This window comes from Pteronotus mesoamericanus, unplaced genomic scaffold, assembly GCF_021234165.1.
Source record: "Pteronotus mesoamericanus isolate MK-2021 breed Mesoamerican mustached bat unplaced genomic scaffold, CSHL_Meso_final contig_1018, whole genome shotgun sequence".
In the NCBI taxonomy this organism is placed as follows: domain Eukaryota; kingdom Metazoa; phylum Chordata; class Mammalia; order Chiroptera; family Mormoopidae; genus Pteronotus; species Pteronotus mesoamericanus.
This window is the reverse complement of record NW_026555002.1, coordinates 4192991-4216748: the sequence shown is the minus strand read 5'-3', so window position 1 is coordinate 4216748 and position 23758 is coordinate 4192991. Positions and strand designations below refer to the sequence as shown.

Here is a 23758-nt window from a genome sequence, read left to right as displayed (position 1 = left end):
TTAAATCCTCAAAATATTTTGTAAAATGTGAGTAAAGTCACTTCTGACCTGTTGAGAGGCAGTATTTTTACTGACATAACTCTCATTTGAGATCACTTTATTTGAGCTTGCAGCTAATAAATCTGTTTTGGCCCATATGAAACAGGATGAAATGGTTTTGTAGCCCACATGTCCTTTAACTGGCTATTTGAACTTCTTTTCTTTTTTCTTTTTTTTTTTTTTTAGTACATCATTTGTACTCCCTTTTATGAGGTTGTTTTTAATTGTTATATTGTCAATTGTTGGAAATGTTCTTTAGCATGAGAAAAGTATCTCAGTAAACAGATACAATTTTATAATTAAAGACTTGGATTCTTCTTGGAAACATAATTTCAGACCTACAGAAATCAGGAAATGAACATTGATGTAATGCCATTGATGTAATATAGAGGTCCTATTCAAATGTCTTAAGTTTCTCAGTCATGTCCTTTATATGAAAAGAAAATCCTGGATCACAAGTAACATAGAATTGTCATGTGTCATCAGTCACCTTTAATCTGGAACAGTTTTGGCTTTCATGAATTTAACATTTTTAAAGATTATAGGCCAGTTATTTTGTAGCAGGTTTAATTCATGTTTCATAAGTGACACGGTTTTCATAATATCAGGAGGCGTGTGATGTTGACTTGTTTTGCTACAGTTGTCTCCTTTGATTGGTGGGTTAAGGTGGTCTGCCAGATTGCTCTACTGTCGAGAGATGCTTTTTCTCTTTGTATTTCATAAGTATCTTTGAAGCTATTTTGAGACTAATATTTTGTCATTCCTCAAAACTTTTACCCACTAGTTTTAAGCATCCATTGATGAATCTGAGTTAATTATGATGATGATTATCAATGATAATTTTCTGATTCCATAATTTTTATACAGTTATTAGTTGGGATTCTGATATAAGGAAGAGCTCCCCCCCTTCCTTCCTTCCTTCCTTCCTTCCTTCCTTCCTTCCTTCCTTCCTTTCATCTCTCTCTCTCTCTCTCTCTCAGTATGAACTCATGGATTCTTATTTAATGGGTAACATATAAGCTGTCATTGAAAAATTTAAACCTCAGATTGGCTCCTGTGAACTTTTGACATGTCCCCATTCTTTTTTTGAGTGTTTCCTTACTTTTTGGAACAACAATATATTCTAGGCCCAGGGCTTGGCAAACTTTTTCTGTAAGTGGCCAGATAGTAAATATTTTTGGCTTTGTGAAACATACAGCCTCTGTTGCAACTACTTAACTCCACCCTTGCAGCAGGAATGCAGCCATAGATAATTTGTAAATGAATGAGCATGGCTGTATTCCAATAACACTTTATTTATAAAGAAAGGTTGCTGTCTGGATTTGGCCCGTGGGCTGTAGTTTGCCAACCCCCTTCTAGGCTCACATTGTACTTTTGTTAAGCCAGTCTCAGAACTGACAATTTTTTCTGAGGCACCCTGGATTCCTTTTGCGGTGAATGGTATTTAGAAACTGAGACCTGGGTACTAGATGTGTTCATTGCTACTGGGATATTGTTAATTATAGACCCTCTTAGCAAGCAGAGCTAGAGGATATAAGAATAGATGCATATACTTGCATACCTTTGTGTGTGTATGTATATATATACATAGTTACATCTGTATTTCTATGTCTATATATCTCCATGTATTATAAACCATTGAGGGATAGTGGTATCTCTAATTCCATTTCAATACCACAAATTTATTCTAGTCTTTCCACTTTCTCTGTTTGTAATTTCCTTCTCGCAGTGACAAACTTGACTCCTGTTATCTGCAGTCTACTTCCTTATTTGTTGAATCCTAGCATATACAGAAAGCAGTTTTAGAATTGCTAATGCATGCCTCTGTGAAAAACTCATCTATTAATTTGTATGTAATTTTTATTTACACTTCTTTTTTGGTCTTTAACCTTAGGGTTTAAGTATTGTGTTCAAAAATTATTTGAGTTAGTTCTCCCCCATCCCTTTAGTATATTGTATTTTTCATTTTAAATATAGTTAGGATCATTCATTTTTATTTGTATTGTACTCCATTTTTATTTTATTTTATCTTCACTTTTCTGAGTATGTGAAACATGAATGTTGTCTTAGAAGTCGGAACATGCCAGTTCTGACTGTGAAGTCGCTCCGCATCCACTTCTTTCACCCAGTCTCCACCTGCCGCCTTTTTGTCCTGTTTCAACTTAACCTCTGTAGGTCGCTATTCTTACTAGTTCTAACTTTTTGTTCTGTGTGTCTTTTTTGCACAAATGTATGTGTGTGTAATTCTTGTTTTTTCTTCTCTTACATAAAAGAAAGCACACTATAAATAATCTATCTTGTAATTGATTCAAAAGCCCTCCTGAACAATTCTTATTTAGGATTGGGATCCTGAAGGGCTACCACTGACAGGTAAGAGTGAATTCGATGCAGACAGTCCCTCAGAGGGCCTTTGAATGCATTTAAACTCTGAAAAGAGGTTGAGGTTAATTTATTGTATTTGTCTCAGGTGCTTGGCAAAAAGCAAATGTAAATCCTGTTTGGAAGATGATAACATTATACTAGGCTTCAAATAATTTCTACAAACATTTTACAATATAATGTCCATCTTGTAATTAAGAAAATCAGGCATCAGGCATGACATGAACAAAATAAAATAAAAGCAATGGAGGATACTGTTAGATCCTTAAGGGCCTCTGATATTGTAGCTTTTAGGAGTCAACTTTAATATAGCTGTGCTTACCCTGTTCAAAGAGAAAAAAAAGAGAAGATTCACTATTTTCAGTAGCGAAATAGAAACTTTCCAAAAAACAAAATGGAAAATCTAGACTTGAAAACCTAGTAACTGCAACTAGAACATTATTGAATGTGTTCAACAGAAGATTATATAGAGCTGAAGAGAGAATTAGTGAAGTGGAAAAAATCACCAAAGAGATGGAGGGAGACACAGAGACACTGAAAAGGTCAAACGTGTATAACTGGAGTCCTGGATGAAGGGTTGAGACAAGAGAGTGGGGCAGAGGTAATACTGGAAGAGACTGGCTGGTAGTTTTCATAACTAGTGAAAGTTATCAAGGAGTAGATTCAAGATACCTTACGAACACCAAGCTGGGTAAGAAGAAATCTATACCTTGGATTATTTTAGTAAACCTGTAGAAAAGAAATGAGAAAAATACCAAAGCTGCCAGAAATGGGGCGAGAGAATAGCATACTTTCAAAGAATCAGCTGTTAGACCAAAAATCAAATAGACAGACTTCTCAACAGAAACAGTGGCGGCTCGAAGACAATGCACTGCTATCTTCAGATAACTGAGAGAAAATAAGAAACCCCCAGAATTCTAAGCCCTGTGAAAATATCCTACAAGATAAAGATGAAGTACAAATATTTTAGACAGGACAGTTTTTCAGTTATACTAGTCACTCTTTAAAATGCTCAGAGACGCGTAATGGCGTGTGGCTACCATGTTGGACAATGCGGATTTCGAAAATTTCCATCATTTCAGATACTGAAAATTTCCATCACTTCAGAAAGGACAGCACTGTTACAGGTATTAAGAAAATCACAAGGACATTTTGAACAACATCCTGCACCTCCCCCCACCCCAACGGAAACTTTAGATGAAATTCATAAATTCCTAGAAAAATGCAAATGAACAAAACTGACCCAAGAAGAAATTTAAAACTATGTTTAAAACTTTTTTTTTCTTGTGCCCTTTTTGCCTTTGGTATCAGTGGGGATACTTAATTCTCATAGAGTGAGTTGGGGAATATTTCCCCTGTTTTCCGGAAGAGTTTGTATAGGATAAGTATTATTAATCTTTTAATGTTTGGTAGAATTCACTAGTGAAGCTATCTGGGTTTTTCTTTATTGGAAGATTTTAAATGACTAATTTCATTTCTTGTTATGTGTGTATTTAAATTTTCTGTTCTTCTTAAGCAGCTTCAGTAATTTGTATCTTTCTAGAAATTTGTACATTTCATCAAAGTTGTCTAGGGGGATGAAGTTGTTCATTATATTCCCTTGTAATTCTTTTCATTTCTATAAATTGGTAGAAATGCCCCCTCTTTCATTCCTGTCCTGTGGTCATCCTGTGGAAGTGGGATGCACCGCTTCCCAATTAGTAGGATGTTTATGCTGATTGTACTCCATACACTAAGAAATTTTAATACTCATCCAAGAGACTCTTGGAGAGAGTAGTGTGAGTACAAGCCTGTCTGCCCCGGTTTGGGCCAGGCAGAAGGAGTGGGCTAGGCCTTTATAATGGCTAGGGGACTAGAGTGAAATTTCCCTGTGCAAGCTGAGGATTTGCAAAATTTGAATTTCCCTCTAGGGCCCTAAGTGGGGACACAGTGGACTTTTCTTACCAACTTATCTAGCTGGGTCAAAGCTGAAGGGGGAAGTGAGGCTTAAAACATCTAAAATTAGAGCCAGAGTCTTTATTACAAGTCCTGAATTTGGGTTAAAAAATTATTTTTATCTCTCTTGTTTTCTTAATCTTTTTTTTTTTTCAGGTTTATTGATTCTTCTACCAGGACAAATCTGCTGCCGAACCCACTCTCTAGTGAATTTTTCATTGTTATTCTGCCTTTCAATTTGAGTTTCTATTTGTTCTTTTATAATTCCTACCTTTTCTACTTGATGAGTCATTGTCATCATACTTTAAAGATGTCTTCTTTTAGTTCTTTGGTCATATTTATGACACCTGCTTTGAAGTCTTTGTTGTGTAAGTCCAAAATCTAGGCTCCCCAGAGACAATTCTGTTGAAACTGCCTACCCCATAATATGGGCCATACTTTTAAATTTTTGCATATATTGTAATTTTTTGTTGAAACCTGGTCAATTTTGGTAATATATTCTGCATTCTCATTCATTTTCCCCCAGAGTGAGAGGTGGTCGCTCTTTTCCTTTGCTTGGTGACCTGCCTGGACTAACTCTATGGAGGCTGTTTTCTTTCCTGCAGGGTGTGGCTGCTGAGGTCTTTGCTCAATTCTTCCTTCCTTGTTTTTATTTCATTCATTAACTTATTTATCCTCACCCGAGGATATTTTTTAACATTGATTTTAAGAGACAGAGGTCGGGAGAGAGAAACATCTGTGTGAGAGAGAAACATCAATGAGTTGCCTGCCACATGTGCCCTGACTCTGGACCCGCAACCTAGGTATGTGTCCTGCAACCTGATGGTGCTTGGGATGATGCCCCAACCAACTGGGCCAGTGGGCCAGGCTCTTGTTTTTATTTTAAGCCTGACTTTCTAGTAGTTGCCCTGGGACCAGTGTATCCTAGTGATCAGCCTGATTGGTCAGATGTTGTGTTTAAACGCCTGGGAACAGTGAGGCCCCCACCCTCTGTCAGCGGTTCTTGTGAGAGTTGGGGAATGCAGTCCACAGTCAGGGGCTATGGGTCTGCCCCGGCTTCTTGTATTTGCAAGGCTCACACTCATCCAGGGATGAGGAGCCCTCCAGGGCCCTGTCCTTTCTCTCCTGTGTGTTACAGTCTGGTGTGGAGTCTGGGGTGGTCGCAAAGCAGGAAAAAGGAGATCCTTATCAAGGCCACCTGGGCCGCCTCAGTCCCTGCCTCTCCCGGGTTGAACTCCTGGTAGGTCTGCCTGCCGTAACTAGTGCCTTGCCGTGCTAGCTGCAGTGTTGGCCTTGCCTGACTTTTTTGCCCTTTGAATCACTATTGTTTTTGAAATGCCCCTGAGCATGGAATTCTTCTGGTTCTGATCCTGGCAAATTTAACTCCTTGTGGCAGTGGAGCTGCCGGTCTTCACAGTTTGTCCTGTCCTGTGAGGACTTTGCACATCAAGGAACTGAGAACGGATGTGGGGTGGCGGGAGCCCCGGCCTAAACCACCGCACGTTTCCACTAATCTCATGGAGACTCGGTAGATTTTCTTGAATGAACACTTCTCCGTTTGTTGTATGTCTTTGGACAACATCCAGACCCTTCAATGGCCGGGTTTGGTAATTTTGCCCACCCTTACTGTTGGGGGTAATACTTGTCCGACTCCTCATCCAGCCGTCTGGGCGTCCCTCCCCTGCCTTCTCTCTCTCGCTGTCTCCTTGTCTCAGGTTTAAACATTTAAATTTTATTCACACTGAATTTTATTTCGGAATGTTATGAAGTAGGGATCTATTGGCAATTTTAAAAAATGGTGTTAAGTAGTGTTTAAACATTACTTGTTGACTATTTCATGTCTTTCCCATTGATTCCTAATGTAAATTGTTTATTTCCTTAATTTCAGTGAGATTCATTTTAATTCCATCTCTCTCTCTCTCTCTTTTTTTTTTGGTCTATCAACTATGCCCTTTTTCACTGGTTTTTATCATCTCTTGCTTTCCCTGGGCCCCTTCCTAGCTTCTGAGTAGGCTCAGCCTTTTCACTCTTTAAAGTTTTCTTTTGAATTTATCTCCTTGAGTCTCCTTCACCGGCCAGGTGGAGAAATTTCATCTGCTCTTGCTACTCACCAGGGCCGAGACTATAGGGTAAGGCAAGTGAGATGCCTACGGCACACACCTTGTGTGGGGCGCTCGCTCTTGGAGTCCTGCAGGCTGTGGGGTTGGCGCGTGCATGGCTTTGATTTATAAAATTTGCACCTTGGTGCATTGCTTGCCTCACCCTGGTCCTGGTCCTGGCCCTGCTACTCATCTTTCTCATTAGCTATATTAGTTGTAACCTGGTGGTTTTTGTCCCAGACTGGCTTCATTTATTTAAGTTCTGTGTTCACCTGCTCTGCATTGTGCTAGGTTTGGGGAATATAAAGGGTCTCAAGACACCATTTCTTTCACGCAGGTGCTTTCTTCAGATTTACTCTCTTTCAAGTTGGGGCTTTCCTCCTCATTCTATTACTGTTACTGCCTGTCCCTCCTGACCCCAGCCCAGCTCTTCAGAATGCACAGCTATTTCCATGGTAAAACACCCTCGGTGGTAGCCAGTGGGCAGTTGGGCAGTGTACCAGGGGCCCCCATTCTGGAAGTTGGTGTGGACTAGAAAGTAGCTTGTGCTTTCAGTGTGTCAGGAAGGAGTGCCAGGATCTCTCCAGGGTGAAGGGCCCTTAAGACGGTGTTGCTAAGAAGGGGAGGCTGCTTATTTGCTCGTCTGCTTGGCGTCATATATCCTTGGGATCTTTCCAGCTTCTTCCAGTACTTTGATACCCAAAGGCAAGCTTTGACTCCCTGACCAGCTGTCTGTCTGGCTTATCCCTGCCAGCTTTGTTTCCTGGGTCTTATGGGTTTTTTTTCTCCCATTCTTTGCTGACTTGTTTTTACTATGGTTTCCCCGAATGACCCTGCTTTTCTTGGTGCTCTCACTGTTTGTTTATGAAAACAAACTCATTATTTAAGGAGTGGAAATTAGGTACCTCTTATCTCCTAGGTACTGTGGGAGCCAGTGGGGTTATAATGGTGAATGCAGCTAAACATTCCTTGTCTTCCTGAGCTAGAGAGACAAGTCAGCTCCAAGTTACATCGGCTGGAATATTTGCTGTGAAGGAAAGTTACAGATGCTGCCATCCCAGGGGCATTTAAGTCGAGATTTCTGTACCTCCTTCTCACTTAAGTGGCAGTAACTCCTGCCTACATCAGGACTTGATACAAGTGCTCCTATTTCAGTTCTGGCTCTTGTTCTGGATTATCTTTTTCCTGCCTGCAGCTTGCCCCAAACTTTGCCCCACCCAAGTTTGCCACTATTTGTATTCTTATTTAGTAGTGGGTGCAAACCCTGATCATGCACCTGTCTTTGGAAGTTATTCCCCTCTCCCCCGCCATTTTTTTTTTTAAAACATCTGGCTTTGTTGGTTATTGCTCTATATTTTTATTAGCTTTTTGGTTATATTTTCTACTTCTTCCTCTTTGCATTTCCTAAAAGTTGCCCTAACTCAGATTTTGTCCTAGACCTTCTGTATCAGTTTACTCTTTCTTGACCATCTCATCCATTCTAGAAAACTTTGGGGTACATTCTTTCTGTAAATGGCTGGCTAATTGATCTCTAAGCTATGCTCTTGTATCCCGTTATTTGGTGTAGAGGAATAGGCGGAGGTATGTATTTCCATGTATAGAGGCATATATAAAGGTATGTATTTCTATATGGAGGTATATAATACCCCACAAAGAATTCATCATTTTCACTAACATAGTGATGTTATCATTCCCCAGTCTTGCCCTTTGAAATCTCACACAATTGCCACTTCTTGCTCTCCTCCAGGTTTGCCTGGTTGCAAAACGGTGCCCCTTTGTCCTGTCTTATGAGGGGCCTCTTCACTTCTGCCTCTGCCTGATAACTAGGTCAGGCCTTTTGCCCCGTCTATTCTAGTTCTCTCCTAAGGTGCAGTTGCTGCTAGTTTTTCTGAACTATGGAAGACTCTGAATCCTGAACAGGTTAATTTTTCCCGAGACAATGCTCTGATCTGTTCTTCTCTTCTGCTCACTCCTGCTTCAGAAATTCCCTGTTGCCTTTGAAAAGATGGGCTGGTTCCCCAGACCTTCCACATTGTTTTACTTTTCTAGCCCCTGCTTTCCTTGTATAGGCTGGACTCTATCCAAATGGAATTAACCAAATGGAATGAATGTTGCAAGAACCTGCCTGTGTTTTTCTGTTTGTGTGTCTTTTTTTGTTTCCTTTTGCCAGCGGTATGGTTTTCTCACATTCTCAGTTCTTAACATTTTTCCTGAAGCTTTCTTGGATTTCTTGAGCTGGAGATACCCTTTCTCTCCCATCATATGCACGTTTACCCCTGCTTAAAAAATTACTGCTCTCACTTCCCAATGTGTATTCATTGTTAGTTCGATATGATTTTTAGAAATCAACTCTTGTCTCGCTCATTGTGCCTAGTACAGTACCTTGCAGAAGCATTTGTTGAATGAATGAGTGGATGAATGCATTTCTGAACTAGACCACCAGACTGTCTGGATCCTCTGTGTGCCTTTTCCACTTCCTTGTTGTTTATCGTATGGCACAGTATGACACAAGAATGTTTAAAACATGAAATACCTGATTGTTTAGTCAGGGGCACTGCCCTGTTTTCTCTTTGATTGTCAAAAAAAAAAAAAAAAAAGAAAATGACAACAGCTAATACAACAGTAGCTGTCTGGTGTGAATGAATCAAAATTGTATCTATTCTTTTTTTCTCAGATTGACAAAAAATATATTTTTTGGTGTGTCACAGAATTTTAATGATTATTTTTTATGTGCCGTGAGATGAGAAAGGTTGAAAATCCGTGATGTGAGACCATCTGATCTCTCCTTTCTTGCACTTTTTGACTTTCTCTCTGAATCACTTCATGTATCACTAAATGGCCCATTACCTTTCGTCTCTGTCTCTTCTGAGTTACATTAATTTCATTTTAAAGAAAAATTACATCCTTTTGGTAAAGGATGTTTGTGGGAAATTTAGAGGAAATGGAAGCTAGCGTTCAGAATGACATCTGGACCCATTCTATGGGGAATCATAAAGGCTGCTTACCAGGGTTTTGAAAGTTCGCAGGTATAGGCTTAAATCCTGGGCTAGTGGCCTGCGCAGAGTAGCAAGTCGCAGCCATGATGACACGCTCAGCACCCAGGTGGAAGGTCAGGGGCCAGCCGCGGGCCGTACCGCAGCCCGCTGACCCGGGCCGCTGCCTTGTATTCCGTAGGAGCGGCTGCCTGAGCTTCTGGGCAGGTGGCTGGTTGGAAGTGATGGCAGGTAAGAGTAGGGAAACAGATGCTTATCTACAGTGTTTCTATTTTTGAAAGCTAGTGAGCCATCGGAGGTTCCATGAATAGTTTTGGGATTAATAGTGGTTGTGGCAGTGAATTGGGTTTTGCTGATGAATTCCAAGGGATTGATGACTCAGTTTTGTAAAGGGATGTCATTTGGTTCAAGGTTAAATTTAGGCAGAGCCATGTCTCTTGAGTCCTAGTTTAGTACCTATTTCATGATAGTGTTTAGATTCTAGGTCTTTATATCATTTTGCAAAACCATATTCCCTCCTGCTCTTGTGCATTTCACAAGCTGAATAGAACGGCAGAATGCCTTAATTTCCACCTTATTGCCCATTTGTGGAAGTTTTTAGTTGAATTGGACTAAACAAATAAGCTAGTGACACCTGTGAAGGTGACGACCTTGAAAAGAAACTCAGGACAGATGGCGTGCTTGACTAACTGCCCAGGAGAAGCTGACACCAGGAGCCTAGGAGGGCACCACATTGCCTTTGCCATCCAAGTACTAATTCCCTGAGAGCGCAGAGGAGGCTACAGGTTAATTGCTCTTTAGTCACCCGCTTCTCTTTGGTTTCAGCTTGTCACAACCAAGCTGCTCAAGCCCGGGAACTCTGAGCCTGAGCAGTGGAGGCCCACCTGGATCTGGAGAGAAGAGGCGGCCTTGGAAGCAGCAATGAGCCATCCTGAAAGCAGGCCGAACCCGGGGACGCTCAGAGGTAGCGAAGGGCCACGGCGTCTACTCCAGCGGCCAGGGACCTGCGGTGCATTGGGGTAGCGGCGTGGGCGGGCCTGCGGCCGAGGGGCTGTAGTTCTTCTGGTGACTTGTTAAATATTCTCCTGTCATTTATTCTAGAATTAAGTGTGGTTTCTTGTTGTCTTTAATTTTTTCATATTGAGCACAGTTTTTTAATTTCCTCTTGAAAAATGGCAATCTTTTAGTAATTTCTCTTTGTAAACAGTCTGTTTGTGAGCAGAAAGCACACTGAGCCCATTGTTCAGGTTATGTTCCATGGATATTGTGCTGCTGATTTAAAGCTCATCTCTGTATACGTTTGATTCATGTTTTCTTACTTATTCTTTCTTTTTTTATGACTATCTGAAATCTTTTTCAGGGAGCTTCATTTTCTTTTTAGTTTTTTCTAAATTAAAAAAAAAGGGTAAAATACCTGCGGTTTTAAAAATACAGAGATGTTTGATTGAGAAGAGTTGATTGCTGCCTCCTGTTTCTAGGTGTGTCCTCTGTGGTCAGCCCACGTGGTGCTGGTGCTTCGCCAGGTGACAAAAAGTCAAAGAACAAGTCCACACGAGGGAAGAAAAAGAGCATATTTGAAAACTACATGTCCAAGGAGGATGTTTTGGAAGGCTTGAAGAGAGGAACGCTTATCCAGGTGCTTAAATGCTACTAGAAGGCTGGCTATTCCTTGGATATGGGGAATCAGAAGACATCTGTTTTTTCAGTAAAGTGTTTATTTTTCTGTGCTGTGTGCTTTGAAAGAAATGATGATAGAACAGGCACAGGGCTCCCCGCTTCTTAGGCCTACAGGGCAGCTACAGGTAGTAAGCGCCACAAGACAGAGGGAGCACTGTGCTCTGGGATTGGAGAGGCGGGAGCTATTGCTTCCAGTGAGCGTTGTCCAGGAATGTTTTATTGGAAGGGATGTTTTTGATCCAGGCCATGGATTGGTGCAATTTGAATAAGTAAAAATAGGAGAAAGTGCTTTATAAATGGAAGGACCAGTTTGGCTAGAAGAAGCGTTGGTAGTTCAGTTTGCCTTGAGCACATGAAAGCTGAATGATGGAGAATAAGGTTGAAAAGGAAACAGTGAACAGCAGCAGGCAATATTTGTTGAGTGCTTTATAGTTTACAAAATACTTTTCCAAGCTAGTACAGTGGTTTGGCTCAGCAAATGTTTATTGAGCATCCGCTGTCAGCCCGGCACAGTTTGTAGTCAGGAGCCTGCACATGGGCGCCCTCGGGATGAGGTGCGGGAGGCGGCCTCTGTGCGCTGTGCACCGGCCGCCCGGGGGAGGCAGGTGGCCATGGGGACAGTGACTGGCGGTTAGTGCTGAGAGAAGAGCATGACCAGGGGCCATGGGAGAGTGGCTGGAGGAAATTGGGAAACTGGGAGGTGACGTCCGCTGTGGATGTTGGAGGGTAACTGGTGTGGTCTCTTCCGTGAGTGGTGTGTGTGTGGGAAGAAGGTGTGGAGAGGAGCGGCGTGGACGGCGGTGTGGCCCGGCGGCCCGGGGTGGAGTGAGGCGCCCAGGCTCCTGGACCTGCGGCGGGAGGCGGGTGGTAGGTGGTGAGGTGGAGGAGGCAGGGCCACGTGTCCTTTGAATTACGTTCATTTCATAATTCTTGGATTATGAAGTATTGCCATGTGTTACCTGGCTCTCTTGAAGATGTTGACTGTGTTCTGTTGTTTCTCATTCTGAGAGCTCAGCTTCTATGTTTGTGTTTTTGGCTGAAGAGCCAGCCAATTAATAGATACTATCATTTTCTCTTCCTGTTTTAACACCTTTTTGTGTTTTCCTGTGGTCAAGTGCATGTGTAATTAATATTAACTCTTGAATGGAAAAATGTTTTTTAACAAAATGAGTTGATCTTTCCAACTTTAGAAGTCCTGTTGGCTTTTTTTTTTAAAGCTTTCCTTGGATTTCTTTGACAAGGCCTCTCTCAGGAGAGTTGGACATGTGTTCATTTGTTAGTCCGGTCACATGCTGTCGTCACTCAGCCCACACACTGAACTCCGTCTTACCTACAGCTTCTTGGCCCCGATCTGTCCCATGTGTGAGGACCTGGGTGCCTTTCCCGTTCTCATCTCCCACACTTTCTTCTGGGTACCCCCTGCTCCATCACCCTGACCTTCACGCTTTTTCTGTAAAGACTGCCCTTTGATTCCTCTGCGACTCTTTGCATGCTGCTCCTGGTGCTTGGCGTGCCTTCTCCCACTTTCTTGATGTCATTGTGCTCAACCTTTAAGTCCCTAGCTAAATGTCACCTCCTTTGAGAAGTCTTATTTTCATTCTCTGCAGAATTGGCCATCACTACTTCCTGAAGCTGACTTCTTGGTTTACCCTTTTTAAAATTCTTTTCTTTTAAAATATTTCATTTATTTTTAGAGAGGGGATGGGAGGCAGAAACAGAGGGAGAGAAATATCAGTGTGCAAGAGAAACATTGATCGGTTGCCTCTCACATGCCCCCAGCTGGGGACCTGGCCTGCAACCCAGGCATGTGCCCTGAGCAGAAATCAAACCAGTGACCTTTTGCTCTGCAGTATGATGCCCGAACCACTGAGCCACACCAGTCAGGGCGACCATTTATTTTAAACCTGTTATCATTTCCTGGCATTTATGTTTCCTCAAACAGATTGTACACTTCCTTTTGGGCAGGGTCATGTTTTATTCCCACATACCTGGCATTTGATTGATGCTTAATAAGTTTATATTGAATAGTTATTTTCTGATTGAATAAAGGAACAAGGTACTTACTGTCTTTGAAGAAAAATGAGGGGAATTTCGATTGTTGTAACTTGAAAGAAAAATTGCTTATCGTTTTGGTTATAGAATTTACAGAGGTAACATGAGGGAACTATTCTGCGGTTGTATTAGTTTTTCCCCTTCCTATTAATTTTTGCTTTTGAAGCAACTCTTTGCTGATAGTAAAATAAAACAACAAAAAAACTGATCAATGTAACAACTCTCATTTCCTGGAGTTTCTAAGTGGTTCCTCCTGGCCTGTGACATCATGAGACTCCAGCCAGAGCCTCCCCCCACAGATGAGAACAGTTGTTCTTTGCAGATGGGGAAAGGAATGGGTTCCAGATATGAGGTCACTGTGTGAAATATACAACATTGTAAATAAGATTTTCATAGGCAAAGAAACAGAGTCCATCTGCTTTCTGATATAAACTGTGTGTGCAGGCCTTGAAGGGTAAGCTAAAGAACTAGACAATACAAGATTTTTGAATGTTGAAACTTATAAGCATTTGTTAACTTTGTATGCAAATATAAGTATGTTGTTATGTCCCTTTTCTTCTCCCCATCCAGAGAAGCAACTTTTAATGAGAGATTTGAGATATTTTAATAGAGGAGTAGAATTATATTTTTGTTGCTTTTCAATATTTTGATCAATAATTTGACATTTCATTGGTGTTTGTCCTGTGTGGGGAAGAGGAGTCTGCAGTGACCATGAAATCTCTTTTCTGCGTTTGAACTGACCAGCAACAACCCATGATCATGCACATGACGTTTTGAAAATTTTTTTAGTGAATAAGTTCTCACATCAAAAACATATGTCTTTTCTCTTCATATAGGTGGACTGTTGGGAGGTTGATACAGGAGGTGAGATGCTGGGAGAAACTGAGAGTATGGGATCGGCAGTCTTGGAAGGGGCTCATGTTTGGGGTCATGGCCAAAGCGACATGGGTAGGAAGATAGTAGAATTGATTGGTTTCACAAGCCCAGATGTCACTTTGTCTACAGGTGGTTCTGGCGGAGCCTCTAGAACTGCCTGAGACATGATGTCACAGTCCCTCCTACAGTAGGATATTGGTGTAAAGCTGTTACTGGACCTCAAAAGAAATCCTAGTTCAGGAAGACAGGAGGGGAGGGCCTAGTTCTTAAACTGTCACCATTTGTTAAGAGTAAAATCAACTGGAGAACATCTGGGTGTGAATTAAAGAGAAGAATAGAGGTGACATTACAGTGGACTGCCAGGTCATTTAGAAGAAAGAGATGGCATTCATAACATTAACCCTAGGGGCTGGTGGGGGACCTTCAGCTCTGCAGACATTAATTAATTTGCTCAACAAATCTTTCTTGACTGCTTACTAAGTGCAGCCAAGAGAGGCTTTTCACTGGGGAGATAGACAAAAAGGACTAAAAAAAAATAAAGCAATTACAGCCTGTGACCAGTTCTGTGATTACCTCTGAGGAGGTGACCTCCGAAATGAGATCTGGAGGGTGAGAATGAGCCACTTAAAGAATAAGGAAAAGAACGTTATAGGCAGAGAGATCAGCTAGTGGTAGAAGAGCGAGCAGGAAAAGGCTTGGTGTTCCTGAGGGCGAGGGAGGAGGCCTGCTGGACATGGCGAGCAAAGGGGATGACCACGTGGGAATAAGTTGCAGAGTTAGGAGCTGCCAGGTCCTGTAGGGTCTCTGGGCTGCGTTGGAGAGTTGGCTTTTATTTAAAGAATGGTGGGGAGTCACTAGAAGATGTTAAGCAGGGGAAAGGCATGATCTATTTTATGCTTTAAGTACATCTCACTGGCGATTGTAAGACAAGTAGATTAGTGTGGAGCTGGGAGACCATGTAGAAGGCCATGAGAATACCTGATTTGTGTGTGTGTGTGTGTGTGTGTGTGTGTGTGTGTGTGTGTGTATGTTTGGAGGTGGTGTAATTAGCAATGATGACAAGACACAGGCTGTGAGCATGGGAGAGATTGGCAGGGTTGACAGGCGAGAAACTGTGGAGATGCGAACAAGGAGGGCGGCAGGGAAGGTGGAGAGAAGTGGACGGATGTGGAGCTAGAACTGGCATGACAGACGGTGGCTCCAACGTGGAAGGGGAGGCAGAGGCAGGCCTGCAGGGTGGCTCCCGAGTGTTCGAGTCGGGCAGCTGGGTGGACGAGGTTGTCATTCGCCAGGATCGGGAAGGCTAAGCATTGGGATGGAGTGCGGGTTTCCTGGGGGAGGGGGCAGATGGCATACATGAGCGGAGAGGCCCCGGGCGACGGCACACAGGGCGGCAGTGGCTAGAGCAAGGTCTCTGGAGCCAGGCTGCTTGGGCTTGACTGTGGTGGGGATGTGGGCACCTCTCAGGGCCTCGCTTTTCTCATTTGTAAACAAGAGAATAGCGGTGCCCACCTCATAGTGTCGCTAGGGTTTGGATGTTAAATTAGTTGAATAGATATAAAGCCCTTAAAGCTGTGTGTGACACATGGTAAAATTGGTAGAAGTGTTATTTGCAATTATTTTTATTGCTATGAGAGAAGCATCTGTTATTCAACTCAGGTGGTGGCTGCCATGTGGAGTTAGCTGATGTTTCAAGAAAATCTGGAAATACATATTTATGTGTGAAATTCTTCAGTTTTGAGTATTCTCAAACATTCTGTAAGCCAAGTAAAACATGTCTGTGATTGCCAAGTGAGGCTGATTAGCCCAGTTGTGTGGTATTTTCCTACAGTGACATTCAGCTTCTTGGGTTGAGGCATAGAGAAGGCAGATAGTTGGGGTCACCTGAGAGTGAGGTTTTATTAGTTAGATATAAGAGGAAGAGAGGACGCAAGGCTGCGGGTTTGCAAGGACAGGAGGTAATGATGGGCCCCGGCAACTAGGGAGCCAAGGAGAGGAATGAACGTAGTGGGAGAATGACGAGCGGTCAGAGTGCGGTGAGGTCCGCGGGCCGCAGGTCTTAGCGAAGACAGAGAATTGTTGAAGCGGTGTTTCTACCCTAAGTGAGCTGGAAGGCCAGAAGGTTTTAATCAGAAAGTGTTATTTTGTGTGTGTGTATCTTCGGAGGTGGTGTAGTTAGCAGCAATGACGAGACACAGGCTGTGAGCTTGGGAGAGAGTGGCGGGGCTGCCTGGCTAGGGTGGCCCGGCCATCCACAGGGGTGTGAGGTCCCGTTAAGCGTTCATAGGACTGCGGCGGGGAGAGGACAGTGGGCTACAAGTAAAAGCTTTAGTGGGTCGGGGTACGACCGGCTTGAGGATGACGGCCCTAGGGCGTATAGGGGGCTAACGACATGAACCCTAAGGGAGCTGGGTGGGTGGAACGGGGACGGAGGGAAAACGCTGTTAAAGCCACAGTGAGGAAGCAAGGGGTTCATTCTGCCTCTGGCCCCTGAGATGCGTGGAATAGGAGAGAGAAGAGGGTTTCCTGAGAGCCCTTTAAGGAAAGTGAGCGTGTCAGGCGAGGCCCAGGCTTCAGTGAGGCGAAGGAGGCGCCGAGCGTTCGGCGGTGAGGTGGGGCCTGTTGGACCTTACGGGCCCAGTGCCAGGCCGAGGAAAGGGTGAGGAGGAAGGGGTTGGAGCAGGTTAGGCGACGGTCATAAAAGTATGACGGTGGAAGTCCTGGACTTTTTAGGGAAGACAGAACATCTGCTGGAGTCTCTTAGGTAAAAGACCATTTCCTGGCATGCTTTACTGTCAGCCCCTTCTGTCAGGCTGCGGAGGTGACTCTGGTCTGCTAAGGACCCTGCTAGAGTCTTCCTCCTCCATGTGGTGTGTGCTCTCGAAGGGGTCCCGAGGGCCAGTTCCTAGGAATATGCTCCAGTCTAATTGCAAATGTTTCCCTAGAACAAGCCTTCTACCCTGCCCTATGCTTTTATACATTAGGTAGTTCAGAATAGAAAATCAAGAATTGGATCTTTAAGGTCCTTTTAATATCTGTTTTTTTCATTAGAGCCTCGTTACAGGCCTGAGAGACCTGTCCCTTTCCCCGGAGCCCAGCCTCGGCCTCTCCGAGTGCTCCATAACTAAAGGCGCTTTCCCAGCGGAAGGCCTTCTCGTCTCTAGCCTTCATGTACTAACTGTTCACGGAGCTAGAAGGGATGATAGAAGAAGAGCAACTGAAAATAGTAGAAACTTCGGTTAGAAAAAAACTGCCTGGAATCAGAAAATAAATTTAAAAGGTTAACTTCAATGAATTTACTTTTATGTGTTTGGAGTGGCTTTCTCCTCGTGAGACAGTGCGCTCAAGGAGGGCAGAGGCTCTGTCGCCCTCCACTGTGTCCTCAGGACTTAGGCCGGCGCCCGTCACGCTCATCATTGGGAGTGTTTGTGGAGTGAATAGATAAAGGTGGAGGAGATATGTTTTTTCCTCCTTGCAGCAGGAAACCGCTGTCCTAGAAGCGAGGCTGCGGGTCTGGCCTCAGCAAGCCTTGCCAGCCTTTCCTTCTGGCCACTCTGTCTCTTCCCCGCAGAGTCCCAACCTGAGGGGAGCAGAACGTTTGCCCTCTTACTCACTCTGGCTTGTGTTGCTCTGCCTGGATTTCCTTTCTGACTTATCTGCAAGGTTTTTGCCTCCTTCCAGGGCCGGGTCAGACACTATTTCTGGGGCCTGTGCTAGTGCCCCCGGCTGAAAGTAAGCTGTGCCCTCCCAGCATTCACCTTTCACCAAGGACAGAGCTTGACCATCTCTCTCCCCCACACTGTCTGTCTCAGGGTCTTGAATAGAGTCAGAATTCAAGAAATAATTCTTGCATTAGGACTGAATGAGCATTTGTAATAGTCTCATTGGGATGTTAATGGTAGTAGAAACCGTTGCATGGAAATTTGTAATTTAAACTTGGTGTGCCAGTGAAAGGAAGAATTATTTTCTGCTTTATTTTATGCCCTCACCTGTTTTGTTAATTATGTATCTTTGAATTTTTCAACATCTTAAGGGGAAGTGTTGCTTAAAACACTTTCTCAAGACAGCCTTTGAGTCTGGCCCTTAGGAAAATAACTGCCTCCATCCGTGTGTTCCAGTGGCCGTCAGATGCAGCGGGGACGTGGGGAGGGTTACAGCTTCCTGCAAGAGCCTGAAATACTGAACCGTTATTGAAGACGGCCCCCACCTGCACCCCTGTGCATAAATAGAAGCAGGCCCTGATTTGGTGCTGGAATAACATGAAGTTGAAGGCAGACTGGGTGGCCTGGCTGTTGGAGCCAGGATTCCCATTTACATTAAGAGCTGGTTCTAGACCATTTTGAATTATGGACTCATTCAGCTCTGCAGAGGGGCCAGAGTGAAAAATATACATCTAATCCCTCCAGGGTAGGTATCCAGGTTGGAAAGCAACCTGTTTCACTTTGAAAATTGTCACAGAAACAAGCAATTGTGGAAAGGTCCAGAGAACTGAAAAGACCATTACGTAGTTAGGCGTAAACCCCTGACCACCTTGTTCTTACAGTGAAAGTTTAAGTTCGAAGCCTGGCGCACAGGAGCACATAAAACCCCAGTAGCCGCCACTCCCCCACTGCTCTCCGAGCCCAGCTGTGTCTCACCCCAGCCTGCTCACAGCAAGGCGCCGCGTGAGCTTTCTGTTTCTGGTGGAGCTCTCTGTTGCAGATACCGATATGTCATGTTTCATGCATCTCATGAATAGTTCTCATAATCCAGCGTGCTTCTAGATCAAGCCATTTAATTAATTTGAAAACTTTTTATTGGAGAAAAACATAAGTATGGAAAAATCATACATGTATAACTAGTTAAATTTTCATAGATTTTATTTTTTATTTTAAAGGGCGTACTGAGAATTAATCCAAAGAAGTTTCATGAAGCCTTCATTCCTTCCCCGGTAAGTTCAATAATTTTATAATAAACTTAATGTCACACTCAATTTTTTAGATGTGTTCTGAAACTGAAATAATATATTCCGACTAAAAAGAGGAGTAGTACAACAAAATCGAGGATGGGCAAGGGTTCGTTTCAAACTTAAATAAACAGAGTTTGCCTGCGGTTAACGATCCTTTCTGCCAGTCTTACAGTCACACTTCAGATGGAAGCGGTGGCATTTGTTACTAGGCTGCCGAGCAGCTGAACCCACGCAGACACCCACCGGCTTGTGTAATTGGATGCCCTTAGTTTATAGCTTAAAAGGATTTATGGGTTTTCCACTGATTTACGTTAATCTTTCCTAAACAAATATGCTATCTACTTTCGATCTACTGCATGAGCTAATCTGCAAATTTGTCCAAAAATAATGTGTAATGCCTTTTTTTTTTGTTTTGGTCAGAGTTTCTCACATCACTTTTATGCAGGTGATAGGACTTGGTGCAAGGCTCTTAGCCGCTGGGTCTTTATACCCTTCCTTATGTTCATGACTCATTTAACAGGCTTTCTCCCATCAGGGGAAGTTAACTCTGACATATAGTCAGCAGCAGTTCTCTGCATAAGGCTCGATTGTGCAAAGCTGAGAGAGCAATGGTCTTAAATTCCTGACCTAACTTTTCCAGGACACCGTAAATAGGATGCCAGTAGAATTACAGATTTTTCAGGGTGGAAAAGACCATAGGAATAAACTTTTGCTTATAGATGAGGAAATGGAATACACATATTTCAGTTAATATATTTCATTATGTTACATGACAGGTTTGGTGAGAATACAAGTTTAGTCATGTACTTCATAGGCATTATTGTTGTCATTCTAGTAACCTTAAGACCTATTTTCAAGTTCAGTTTGTTATTTTTTTTCCTTCCCCTCCAGAATCTAAGGATTCACATTTATATGTCAAGTTCGGGTCTTAACCATTGTATTAGGTAAAAAGTGTTACTGACACAAAAAAGAGGATGTGGAGTAAAGAGAGCCCTCATGCACTGTTGGTGGGATTGTAAATTGGTTCAGCCAGTATAGAAAACAGTATGGAGTTTCCTCAAAAAATTAAAAATAGAACTACCATGTGACCCAGCAATTCCACTTCTGGGTATTTCTCTGAAGCATTCTAAAACACTAATTTGAAAAGATATATACACCTCTATGCACACTGCAGCATTATTTACAATAGTCAAGATATGGAAGCAACCTAGGTGTCCATCAGTAATGAATGGATAAGGAAGATGCAATACATCTATATCCATTTATATTACTCAGTCGTAAAAAGGAATGAGATCTTGCTATTGGGAAAACATGGATGCACCTAGAGGGTATGATGCTCGCTGAAACAGATCACACAGAGAAAGACAAAACTGTATGATTTCATTTACATGTGGAGTCTTAAAAAATGAAAAAAGAGCCAAACAAAATAGAAATAAACTCATAGAGAACAAAGTACTGGTTGCCGGGGCAGGGGGGGGAGGGGGTTGGGCAGCTCGGTGAGGAAGGCAAAGGGGGCAAGTGCAAGCTGCGAGCTACAGCACAGTCACGGGGGTAGGAAGCCCAGCAGCGGGGCGGCAGCCAATGACGCTGTGCTACCTATGGTGTCGGGGGGGTGTCACACACAGCTTTGTAAGTTACAGAGACGTCTAATCGCTATGTTGTACACTTGAACGATTATAGTATCACACATAATTGAAAAAAAAGTGTTATTGACATGTCACTCTGTTCTTTCTGAGTCATGTCCTGTTCCTATGACAGAACATGCTACACATGCTGACCTTGGCATGCGCACTAGAGAACGGAAGGCCGGCTTTAGGCGGTAACCTAGCTGCAGGAGCAGTTTCATCATACAGTGGAAGCACATTTACATAGGGGTTAGACTCCCGAGTTTGTGCACAAGGAGAAAATCACATTCACTAGTCAGGAAAAGCGCCCACGGCAATCTCTGAGGGAGGTGTCAGGTTGGAGACAGGTAGCCCATCTCTCAGGAAGTCCAGCATAACCAGTGTTTTCTCCACGTTCGAAAGTGTTTCTTTTTTGGTGTCCCAAAGGGGCTTGGTTGTGTTAGCAGCCTCGGTGTGTGAAAAACACGGTGTTTTAAGCATGGGAATCGCAGCCAGTGTGGTGAGGGGTTCGTTCTGAGAGGAACTGAGCAGGCTTCACATCGCTCGTCGCCCGTGCACTCTGAGATTGCCGTCACTGATTGGAATGAGCGGGACTGCACAGAGCACCCTGAAACAACTTCTGCTCGCTGTCTTTCCCCTGCGCACACAATATTGAATTTCCCGTTACGTCCCCGTTAGGATGGCTCCTGACACATATGGGGCATAGGACAAAAGTACAATAGGAGGCACACATACCTTCTATTAAATATTTAAAAGTCATAAATCAAACTAATAAGGTGTTAACTAAGCTATATTCATGACAAATAAAGTATATTCCTTGCCAAATACACCTTCCATGAACCTGGGTTCAAATGCGGAGCTCTCGGAATCCTTGGAGCTCCACGTCGAAATGTGGCTGCTCGGGGAGGGCCCGCCTCTGGCCCGCCTCCCAACTCCCCGGCCCTGGCTCCCCATCCCGTCTGCTCGGCTCCCCTGCTCAGCAAGTGTCCTTGCATGCACCTGTGTGGGCATCTTATCCCACGTGTCCAACCTCTGTCCATAGCCCGTAGAAATACCCACCCTTCAGCCACCCGTCAAATCCAGGGCTGCCACCTGGGATGTGGTCAGCCTTCGGGGAGACAGACCTGGGGAAGATGCCCGTGTGTACCCTGGAAGTGGGCGTGGCGCTCGGTACCAGTGGGGGTGCGTGTCAGCGTGGCCCTGAGAGCCGTGGGGAGGAGTGTGGCTGAGGGGAGGGGAGGGCAGAGGTACCCTAAAGTGTGAGGCCTAGTTAGCTTAGGTTTTGGTAGCTTAAATTTATGTGAATTAAGTTTCCAAGTGATGTGTTGCCACTGTTTAATCTGGCTTGTTAAAGGAAGTTAAGAAGCAAAATATATTGATGTTTCAAAAGCTCAAATTGTTCTATTTGAAATTGTACTCCTAGCATGTCCTATTTCGACCTTTGAAGACAGTTGTGGTGTTAGGATTGGCTTATTTCTGTGCGCCTTTTGTTCTCCTGTCTGGCCAATCATGGAGAAGTAATATTGTCACAGGGGGAGAAAAAATGCTAAACGATTCACCTGTAAGTAATTAAGAATAGATTGTAAAAGCTCTATCAAGGCCCATTTGCAAATGATTGTAGATACTATGATTTTGGATACTGGAACAATCCTGCATTCTAGTATCGTGGGTTTTGGGGTCAGTTTCAGGTTTTAGAAGAGGGAGGTAGTAGAGGCAATAAATGACGTGTAGGTGAATCCCACCCCTGGTTTGGATTTCCGCGTCTGCATAGCTCATGTCCCTGTCAAGTGTGGACTTACACGAACTGGAAGATGCTCACAGGTAGACTAGGAGGTGGGGTGTCAGCACCAGGGCATGAATGGCCCTGTGCCCTGCTTTAGCAAAGAGGCTGAAGACGGGAGTCGACACCAAAGAAGATGTAGCCTCTGCTCTGATGGTAAGAAATAGAAGTTTCCTTATTTGTAAAATGAGGGGGGTGGGTTAGATATTGTCTAATGTTCCTCACAACCTCAAAACTCTAAAGTTTTTGAAGAGGCAAAAAAAGACTAGATTTGATGAAATTATATAGATTTATTCTTACTGACTCTAAAAGAATATTGTGAACTTACACCATGTCATTTGCTATGTTCAAATATCTGCTTAAGTCATGAGACTGGGAACAGTGAATTGATCATCATGTATAAAAAAGATTTGTTTTGGGGGAATTTGACTTAGATTCATTATCATTTCTACTGATAGAAAGTTGGTTTTCATTTTCTCATGACAAACCCAAGATACATGGAATAAGTCACTTTTATGTGCAACTACCAGTCTCCTGGGGTTCTGAAAAAAGTAAGACATAGTTAGAATAAGACTATGTGACTTTAAGCAAACCAAGATGATTTGATATTATTAAGATGATGTTTTATCCTATTTGGGTATAAGAGAAAAAGGAGAAGTGGACGCAATGTAAAAACTTGGCTTTTTTCAGAAAGTACATTTCCGTTCTGAATTACCTCGACATCTTGTCATGGGAGGTACTCTTTGTGTGTTTGTAGAATGGACTTCTGGTCCAGAAGTTGCTATGGCATTGATGGCGGATGCTCTCACCATCCCGGCACACTTGGGCTGTCCTCCCCTCGCCAGCCTCCGGTATACTTAGCGAGATGATCCCCAGGCCCCTGCTCCTTTCCCCTGGAGTTCTTCATTATCCAGTTTCCTTCCTTCCTCCACCCCCGCCCCCCGCCCCACACTTTCTTTTTTCCTGTTCTTTCTGATGGGTAAAGCAAGTCTTCCGGCATTCAAATAAAAGGCCAAAACTTTTGGCCTTAAAAAGTTGTTAAGAGAAGAGATGACAAACTTTGAACATCAAAGTGTTCCCAAGTTTTGTATCATTAAACTAAGAGATTCTACAGTAGATACAGGCTTCTGAATGAATGAAATAAGAGCTGAGTAGTGATGTAGTATTTACATATTTGTGTGTTGTCTGAGGTTCTACTTAGCCCTGCTTCTCTTGGTTTCCCGGGATAGAAACATGGCAATATCGGCATCTTTTGTCGGCTTAAATCTCTGCGCTGTCTAAGGGTGGTATAGCTGTTTATAAAAGCGCCATCTCACTGCGTATGTTTTGGCACATGATGATGGGCAGTATGACCT

General features: G+C 43.3%; 1 protein-coding gene across 2 annotated transcripts in view; it reads left to right on the top strand.

Moving 5' to 3' along the window:
• The window catches only part of DIS3L2 (DIS3 like 3'-5' exoribonuclease 2), a 268095-nt gene that overhangs the window by 24667 nt on the left and 219670 nt on the right, over nucleotides 1-23758 (top strand). For both annotated transcript variants that reach the window (XM_054571544.1, XM_054571550.1), the window contains 3 exons: nucleotides 10271-10409; nucleotides 10924-11081; nucleotides 18927-18980. In XM_054571544.1, the coding sequence (XP_054427519.1) occupies nucleotides 10367-10409; nucleotides 10924-11081; nucleotides 18927-18980 (255 nt within the window). In that variant the 5' untranslated portion in view covers nucleotides 10271-10366. The remainder of the gene's footprint in view (nucleotides 1-10270; nucleotides 10410-10923; nucleotides 11082-18926; nucleotides 18981-23758) is intronic.